General features: G+C 49.4%; 1 protein-coding gene across 1 annotated transcript in view; it reads right to left on the bottom strand.

Annotated features, from left to right (window-relative positions):
• The window catches only part of mcf2la (mcf.2 cell line derived transforming sequence-like a), a 325,483-nt gene that overhangs the window by 54,141 nt on the left and 261,206 nt on the right, over positions 1 to 10,136 (bottom strand). Inside the window, 5 exon segments of the mRNA XM_084322780.1 lie at positions 575 to 645; positions 7,795 to 7,859; positions 8,018 to 8,042; positions 8,239 to 8,391; positions 9,640 to 9,831. Coding sequence (XP_084178906.1) covers positions 575 to 645; positions 7,795 to 7,859; positions 8,018 to 8,042; positions 8,239 to 8,391; positions 9,640 to 9,831 — 506 coding nt within the window.

Below are 10,136 nucleotides of genomic sequence, written 5' to 3' on the forward strand. Positions count from 1 at the left end.
ACTGCAAGCCGTGGTTGTCAATGTATTAAGGGGGTCACCTTGTCACTGCTACTGATTCTGGGTCCTAAACTGTAAAGGGGCACTTCATCGAAAACAACAGCGATTTATTTTGCACCTAATCTCACACATATCCCAAGGCTCTGAACTGCTTTGTACACATGAATTAACTATTGAGAGTACATTTGTTCGACTATCTCCTCCCGTGATGTCATCAGAAGCCCAACGACATGATGGAGATGGAAGAATATAGATCAGGATTGCAATAGGGATAATTTCATTGATCTGTAATGTCCTCTGATAACACCATGCAAAACAAACCCATGTTGCTAATGTCTGCGTCTGGGAGACTCTTGCTAACGTCTGGGAAACTCTTGCTAAAGTCTGGGAGACTCTTGCTAACGTCTGGGAGACTCTTGCTAACGTCTTTGATTGATGCTGAACAGTTAGACAGTATTTACTGTGGGTTTTTCAGTAGTTTTACTGTTACATTCATGTTTATTCGTTTTGGTGTATGTGGGGGTGTGTGGAGGGGGGCATTAGTTTACATCTGAATCACTGAAGGCTGAGATCTTACCGTCGCAGCACAGCGAGGTTCTCGTCTTCCTCTGAGAGCGAGGCATGTCTGACTTTCTGTAAGGAACAAACCTACACACAGACACACACAGACACACACACATCAGATATTCAGGCCTTTCAGTTATATGAGCTCAACTGACATGCAGACTGACAAACATGTATATATATATGTAACGGATGGTACCGCTAAGCGCAGTCACAATGGACTTCAGATGTTGTGAAGTGACTGTGGTGAGTAGCGGTGCTGTAGGTTAAACTCACTCTCACCCTTAAAAGACACATAGACACGTTGCAAAGCAGTGAGTTCACCTCTTGGTATAGTGGTCTGTGCTGTCGACCCGTGGTGCGGCAGACCACAGGTTCGAAACTCCCTTCCGGCATCGAAGTTTAAGGTGACGATATGACAACCGTTACATTGTGGTGGACACTAGATGGAGGTGTCTCACTTCAGAATGGACACTGATTGGGTGGTAAGGAGGAGTTCATTTAAGGGTGTGGCTGTACCTTGGTTATGTTGGATTTGTTTGGAAGTAAAGTTCAGAGACTCGATACTCCGTCTGCTCGTCTCATTGATTCACTTCTACAGTGGTGACCCTGACTTGTGAAATATGAGCAATAATGAGAATCCACCGGCTGTTGTCCCCGCAGTGTATGCGGCTACAGTCAAGTTGCCAGATGTAGCATCCTGAATATTCTACTATTATTCAGAAGTGCTAACGTAACCTTTTACTTCCCCTGTGTGCACAAAGACATGGTAACCAGTGGTTCTCTTTGATATCCCGCCCGGACAAATAACGCGAGGTTCTCTTTCATCCCTCCGGCCGGAATATGGATTATTAACGTGCAACTAGATCATCCTTTTCCTTCCTTAAGTGTCCCATAGTGGGACCGGATTGCGGTCGCCAGCAGGGGGCGGTGGTGGCAGGCGGAGCAGAGAGGAAAGGAGATGAGGAAGACGCTGTTTTACCTGGGGAGTGGAAGAGAGAGGAAGCCTCTTCGACGTGGAACGTGAGCAGACGTGCGCTCTCGAAGAGCCCCGTTGAGAGCAAGCGGGAGAGATAGAGAGACTCTGCTACAATCCGGGTTATTATAGAACTACAGGCGATAGTGGAGTGTTGGACTAATGAAACAGAGAAAGGAATAAACTTCAGTAATACCACGGGTTATACTAGAAGTGTATGCAGTATTTTAGCTTGTGGCTAAGGGGCTATAGACACTTTGAGTGCACCACCAGGCGAGCGTCGCCGAAGACAGGTGGTAGACATAGCCCACCGTGCGTTAGCTATATAGGCGATAGCAGGAGGGTCCACCAAGACCCACAGTTTAGCTGTGTTTAGGTTAGCACCACAGCTTAGCCCGCGCGTCGGCTCGTCCCTTCAGCCCCGCAGTGGACGTCTCTTCGACCCAACATAGGATGCCTCTTCTCCCCAGCAGAGGTCGCCACAACACAGCACGCTCCTCCAGCCTAGGGCTGGGCAATATAACGATAACGATAAATATCGCGATATATATATATATATTAGGGATGTCCGATATTATCGGCCGACCGATATTATCGGCCGATATCGGCAGTAAAATGTGATATCGGAAAATATCGGTATCGGTTTAAAAAAAATTAAAACAATAACAATATTTGTTATATATATATCCAGTGAAATTATTAGGTACCTGAAATTATTCAGTTTTTTGGGGGGGGTAACCCTGCATATATCGGTATCGGTTGATATCGGTTGATATCGGTATCTGAAATTAAGAGTTGGACAATATCCGAATATCGGTATCGGTAAAAAAGCCATTATCGAGCATCCCTAATATATATATATATATTTTTATAATTTATTTTTAAATTTTTTTGTGACCTGCAACAGGGCAGTTTTAAAACCAGAGACAGTGGACAGACTTGTCTTTCTTGCCTGCAACTTAAAGTAATGGCTTTGCTTGTCCAAATGACAATACTGACCAAATTGAGATTTATTTTTCTCTTGTCCATTTATTTTGTTTGCTTTCTAATTTAAAATACAGTTTGAAACCGTCTGTACACAGTAGGCTATGTGTGCTAGCAGAGCTAGACTCCAGTCACGAGTCATGAGTCACGGTGCACATGTGCGGTGGTTTGTCCACCAAAAAAGCGCCAAAAGATCGAAAATAAACTAGCAGAGCCAGAACTATTCAACTCCCCTGAAGCCACAGCCAGCAGAGAAGCCGGTTTACTTTCGCTTTTAAACCAGCTGCAGCCTGAGAACTGGAGTGTGAGGGGATGTAACACTAAAGATGGCGGCAACGACAAAGATTTTTTTTTTTTTTACTTATAACAATTTCGATAATTATCGATATCGAGAAATATGATAACATTATCATATCGTTATCGCGATATGATTTTTTGCCATATCGCCCAGCCCTACTCCAGCCCACGCCACTGCCTCAGCTGCCTACCCCGGCCCGCTGGCTGTTATCGCGGGATCGCCCAACGGCCATCTTACCACCCGGACGAGTGGTGGTGAGAGTGGGCCCGCCCTCTCTGATAAGTACAGCGGCGCTTTGAGTGCTGAAACGGTATCATATGCAATTCACTGTGTGGTGCAGGCCCTAGGGGCAAAGATAAACGTTGCTTTGAATGAACGCTGGCAGCAGTGCATAGGGGTACCCCAACCATTTTAAGCCGGCTTTAGCTAGGACTTTTGTTTGGTAATGTGGGCCCACTTTTCATTTCTTTTGAGTGTGATAATAACGTGTGGTTCCTTATAAAATTCCCATTGAACTCCTTTACTATTTATTTACCTTGTGGTTACCTACTACGGCAGCAGGAGCAGCAGATAACCGTTAAGGGGAAGAGGTGTTTACTGTGTCGGTAATAAAGAGTGAGAGCACTAGGTGCCCAGAGTGAATATAGTGTACATAATTAGTGTATTAAGGTATAACCCTGTATCTTGATTAACCAGGTAATATATAAAGGAGACGTAGATGGGAATACGGTGTGCGTGTCTGTTACTGAGTCCGTGTCTTAACCCTTTTTGTCCGGGTAATACTATTATTATTTAACCCTTTTCCACCCCTACCTCCATATTTCATTGTTAAGGTCTCTACAGGTCATTAAGGAAGGGTACTGCTTTGGGGAGCGAAAACCATTATCCATCTTACTGTCACCGGGTGTGGGAGGGCTAAAGGAAATACTGGGGGAAGTGAGGGTGTGTGGGGAGCTACTGCTGACCGCCCTGGAGGGCCAGAAGGACCAGAGTGCCACCCCCTAGGTCAGTGAATCCTAGGCCCCATCCGCTCCTGTTGCTCGACCTCCAGTTTGATGTTCCTGGCCAAAGGCGGGGGTCCAGTTAGACTAAGCTCTACTGCACTCCGCTACCCGGTGGCCGTGTACAACCACTCCCATAAAACAGGGATAATCCACCCTGCTACACAGAGTTTTGGCAGCATGACCCGGCCCCGTGGTTTCAACACATCGAGGCACAATTTCACCTCCGCGGAATAACGGCGGATGACACTAAATATTATCATGTTGTCGCAGCATTGGATTCCTCCACTACACGCCGGGTGATGGGATTCCTGAGAGAACCACCAGCAGCCGGCAAATACAATGCGCTCAAAGAACAGCTGTTGCGGTTGTTCCAGCTGTCAGATGCAGAGCGCGCGGAGCGCCTATTGTCCCTCAACGGATTAGGGGACAGTAAACCAACAGAACCCATGGAGAACATGCTAGCACTGCTCGGTTCAGGTGACGCTACTTTTATTTTTGTGCAGCTTTTCCTGCGTAAACTCCCGACTCCGGTGCGCACGGCTCTGGCCAGCTCGCCTCTCGTGCGCACCAAGGATTACCGGGGATTGGCGGAGGAGGCGGACAGAATACTACTGGCCTCCCGTCAGTACTGTGTGGCTGCAGAGGGATGATAGAGGGCTTTGTTACTATCATCGCCGTTTTGGCAACAAAGCGAAGAGCTGTGTTCCACCATGCAACTTTGGTAACCAGGGAAACGCAAGAGCAGGCGCTCGTTAGCGGCTATGAGCGCTGGCGTCAATATCAACAAGCTGTTGTTTATCGAGGACACGTTGTCTGGAAGGCGTCTGTTGGTGGATTCGGGCGCCCAGAGGAGCATCCTACCTGCGTCGGCCACGGACGCCTTGGGAAACGGACATGGACCACCGCGGCTAATGGGACTTCCATCCGTACGTTTGGTACCAGGTACGTGACTATGTGTTTACATGGACAGCAGTTTAGCTGGGAATTTATTATTGCTTCAGTGTCGGTGCCTATACTGGGCGTGGATTTTTTGTGTGCTCACGGACGTTGCAAACCGTAGGCTGATTGGCTCTGTGTCCTTTGACACATACCCCTGCACACTGGGGGGGACGGGGCCGTCTGCCCTGGCCAATATGCTCGCCACAGGTGTTATGTACCAGCGCCTCCTCGCTGAGTTTCCTGCTCTGACTGTCCCCACTTTCTCTGCCTCTGTCGCCAAGCATGGGGTGGAACATTACATCCCAACGGTGGGGCCGCCGGTTTATGCACGGGCGCACCGCCTGGATGCTGCTAAACTGGCAATAGCCAGGGAGGAGTTTGCCACAATGGAACAGCTCGGCATTGTGCGCCGGTCCAACAGTCCTTGGGCCTCCCCACTACACATGGTCCCCAAGGCGGACGGGAAGTGGCGTCCGTGTGGTGATTTCCGTCTCCTAAATAACATCACCACTCATGACCGGTACCCAGTGCCACACATCCAGGATTTCTCTGTCCACCTGGCGGGCGCCACCATTTATTCTAAAGTAGATTTGGTGCGTGGCTACCATCAGGTGCCGGTCCATCCGCTCGACGTGCCCAAGATTGCCATTATCACCCCGTTTGGACTGTTTGAATTCCTGCGCATGCCATTCGGCCTTAAAGTGGGAGTGCAAACATTCCAGCGGACTCTGTGCTGCGAGGCCTGTCATTTTTGTTTATTTATCTGGATGACATCCTGGTAGCCAGTGCATCGGTGGAGGAGCATCGGGGACATCTCCGTCAACTGTTCGAGCGGCTGAACGAGCATGGGCTGATTGTGAACCCGGCCAAATGTCAGTTTGGCCTGCTGGCCATGGATTTCCTGGGCCACCATGTCTTTTCCCAGGGGGCTGTTCCTCTACCCACCAAGGTGGAGGCAATTGCTGCTTTCTCCTGCCCCCTCACCATCAAACCTCTCCAGGAGTTCCTGGGGATGGTTAATTTTTACAATAGGTTTATAGCCCATGCGGCTCACCTGATGAGACCTCTGTACGAGGCGTTGAAGGGGAAGAGAGCCAACGATGACGTGGGCTGGTCCCCGGAGCGGGTCCAGGCATTCGAGGGCTCTAAGGCTGCCCTTGCCAACGCCGCCATGCTGGCACACCCATCTCCTGCTGCTCCTATAGCCCTCACCACGATGCCTACAATTATGCAGTAGGGGCGGTGTGCGAGCAGTGGGTGGCTGGCGCCTGGCAGCCTCTGGCCTTCTTCAGTAGGAAGCTGCGCGACAACGAGATGAAGTATAGTACATTCGACAGGGAGCTCCTGGCCCTCTTCCTTGCCATACGTCACTTCAGGTTCTTGCTGGAGAGCCGCGAGTTCACAGTTTTTGTCGACCACAAGCCCCTAACGTTTGCCATGGCCAAGACCACGGAGCCATGGAGGCCGCTCTCCGGGCCACGCTCACAGACAGCAACTGGGTTGACCGTCTTCCGTGGGTCATATTGGGCCTACGTACTGCCCCTAAAGAAGACCTGCAGGCCTCTTCAGCCGAGTTGGTCTTTGGTCAACCGCTGAGGGTCCCGGGGGAGTTCCTTCCTGGTTCCTCTGCCCCTTGGTCCACTACAGCTCACCGATCTGCCTTCCAGGACGCAGCAAGGGTGTTTGCCCCAGTTCCCACACATCACTGCCTTCCCCAGTCGTACATTCCTAAGGACCTGATGACTGCAAGGTATGTGTTCATCCGTCATGATGCCCACCGTTCTCCACTGCAGGCTCCCTATGACGGGCCCTTCCGCGTCCTCGAGCCGGGCCCCAAGTACTTTGTGGTGGACATGGGGGGGAATAAGGAGCAGATCTCAACGGGCCGGTGGAGCTGGCTCAGCCCCGGCGCCGGCCACCCAAGTCTTCCCCTGTCCCATGCCCTCCGACCGGTGTTACCCCTACCTTTCCACCGACAAAGCCTTGGTGGCGGCGGGGACGGCCCCCTGCCCCTACCCTTACCCTTTCCACGTTCCCTGTGACTGTTAAATACACACAGTTATGGCCGCGTGGTCAGACCTCCTAAAAGAGACTGAAGACACTGGGTGCACTGTTTTGGGGGGTTGGTATGGGTTTATTGTGTTCAGTTCTGTTTATTTTGTGTTGCACTGAATGTCAATTCTGAATGTTCGGGGGGGGGGGGGGGGGGGGGGCCTGTGTGGTGGACACTAGATGGAGGTGTCTCACCTCAGAATGGACACTGATTGGGTGGTAAAGAGGAGTTGATTTAAGGGTGTGGCTGTACCTTGGTTCTGTTGGATTTGTTTGGAAGTAAAGTTCAGAGACTCGATACTCCGTCTGCTCGTCTCATTGATTCACTTCCACAACATATATATATATTTATGCATACTAGACACAATTTTTGTGAAATGCCTCTTGATAAAATAAAACATTATGTGACAATAATTTTCAATCTTCAATCGTAGAAAACTTGATCAACCAACCATCCACAATCAATCAATCACAATCCACTAGAGGCCACAATCAATCAATCACAATCCACTAGAGGCCACAATCAATCAATCCACTAGAGGCCACAATCAATCAATCAATCAATCCACTAGAGGCCACAATCAATCAATCAATCAATCCACTAGAGGCCACAATCAATCAATCCACTAGAGGCCACAATCAATCAATCAATCAATCAATCAATCAATCAATCCACTAGAGGCCACAATCAATCAATCAATCCACTAGAGGCCACAACCAATCAATCAATCAATCAATCCACTAGAGGCCACAATCAATCAATCAATCAATCCACTAGAGGCCACAATCAATCAATCCACTAGAGGCCACAATCAATCAATCAATCCACTAGAGGCCAGATCAATCACAGTCCACTAGAGGCCAGATCAATCACAGTCCACTAGAGGCCACAATCAATCACAGTCCACTAGAGGCCACAATCAATCACAGTCCACTAGAGGCCAGATCAATGCCCCCAGGAGCGGCAGGTTGAGACTGACCTTCTGACAGCTGCTGTTCAGAACACTGCCTTCAGAAGCCCTCCTCTCCTGGTGCCTCTGAGTCACTGCACAGAGGGAAGTAGAGATGAGTTATTATCTATATACATTATATCACATTACGTCTGTCTGTCTGTCTGTCTGTCTGTCTGTCTATCTATCTATCGATGAATCTATCTATCGATGAATCTATCTATCTATCTGGTGATTTGACCTCAGATCTTACCGGGAGAAGTTTGTGGTGATTTGACCTCAGATCTTACCGGAGAAGTTTATGGTGATTTGACCTCAGATCTTACCGGGAGAAGTTTGTGGTGATTTGACCTCAGATCTTACCGGGAAAAGTTTGTGGTGATTTGACCTCAGATCTTACCGGGAGAAATTTGTGGTGATTTGACCTCAGATCTTACCGGGAGAAGTTTGTGGTGATTTGACCTCAGATCTTACGGGAGAAGTTTGTGGTGATTTGACCTCGGGTCGTGGGGCTACTGGCTGGACCGGTCTGGTCTGCTTGGCTGCAAGCTTCTTCAGACTGACCCGTCTCTTCTCAAACATCTCCTGGACCGAGCCTTGCTTCTGGAACACCCTCTCTACCTGGTCCTGATGGGAGGGAGAGAGAAGGAGGTAGAGAGATGGAGAGAGAGAGAGAGAGAGAGAGAGAGAGAGAGAGAGAGAGAGAGAGAGAGAGAGAGAGAGAGAGAGAGAGAGGGGGGAGAGAGAGAGGGGGGAGAGAGAGAGAGGGAGAGAGAGAGAGGGAGATGGAGGGAGAATGAGAGAGGTAGAGAGAGAGAGATGGAGAGATAGAGGGAGGGAGAAGGAGGTAGAGAGAGAGATGGGGAGATGGAGGGAGAGAGAAAAAAGGTTTAAATACAGCTACCCAGCTGCAAGCTCGCACAATAGCACAAATGAATGGAAGCGGATACGGACCAGCTAGCCTAGCTGTTGGCCAAAAACACCTCTCCAGAGTTTGAAGCGAGGCGTATCCACTTCTATTAATTTGTGCTAGGCTAGGCTATCTTGCAGCCTGATAGCCTTCCACTGAACGCACAGAGAGGAGGCTGGTATCCATCTTCTTGTCCGACTCTGGAGAAGACTGCGTTGGCGTGTTCCTTTAAAGTCAGGCATCACTTTGGTTCCTGCCACCAACTCAAAGCAGTTCCCTGCTTGCAGTGATTTGTTCTGCTGATGTGTGGTTTATTAGCCTCCTCCCAACGTGTCTGCTGGTCCACCAGACCCAGAACCAGAACCAGAACCAGAAGGCAACGAGAAAATATTGTGGGAATTTGGTCAAATTTACAAGCTGTGGCAGATATTGCCGGGTTTGGTTGAATTTGTGTAAATTCTTTGCGCCACAACCTGGACAACCTGACGGAGACGTGGCAGAGACCTGAGAGTTCACAGAGTGCAGTGAACACACGCACACACGCACGCACACACACATGCACACACTCACGCACGCACACACACATGCACACACTCACACATGCACGCACTCACACACACAGGCTGCGTGTTCAGTGTAATCTCTCACATTGACTAGAGATATTAGAAGGTCAGTGTGTGTAGCAGGACAGTGTTGCGGTATCTATGAACCTCTCTCTCTCTCTCTCTCTCTCACACACAGACACTCTCTCCCTCTCTCACAGACACTCTCTCCCTCTCTCACAGACACTCTTTCTCTCTCTCTCTCTCTCTCTCTCTCTCTCTCTCTCTCTCTCTCTCTCACACAGAGACACTCTCTCCCTCTCTCACAGACACTCTTTTCTCTCTCTCTCTTCTCTCTCTCTCTCTCTCTCTCTCTCTCTCTCTCTCTCTCTCTCTCTCTCTCTCTCTCTCTCTCTCTCTCACCCTGAGCTGAGCATTGAGGATGGAGTCATACTGGGAGCAGATGAGGCAGAGGTCCGACAGCGTGTGCAGAGAGACCGTCTCCAGGTATCTCTCCAGCTCCTGCAGGGCGGCCTCAGCCCCGTCCTGAGACTGACAGCGGTCCACGGGCTGGCAGGCCAACAGGTAGACCCCCTCCTCACACCACTTAGAGGCCTGGGGGGGAGAGAGAGAGAGAGATCACAACTCCACCAGTCAATACAGATTCTAAAAACCGGGAACAATCATATTTTGTTAAAACTAAATAAAGAAGTAATCCCAACATATTAAATACATTGAAACATTAATACACTTCCTTCATTGACACAAGATACAACAATGTGAAATTAATTAAATGTCCAGTAGGTGGCAGCAACAAGTAGTATCTAACCCAAGAAGGTCACTCTTTCTCCCTCTATGTTTTTAGGGTCAAACCAAAGCTGACTAACGTCTCCCTCTCCCTCCCTCTGTCTCTCTCTCTC

Source organism: Notolepis coatsorum, assembly GCF_963971535.1.
Source record: "Notolepis coatsorum genome assembly, chromosome: 1".
NCBI lineage: Eukaryota > Metazoa > Chordata > Actinopteri > Aulopiformes > Paralepididae > Notolepis > Notolepis coatsorum.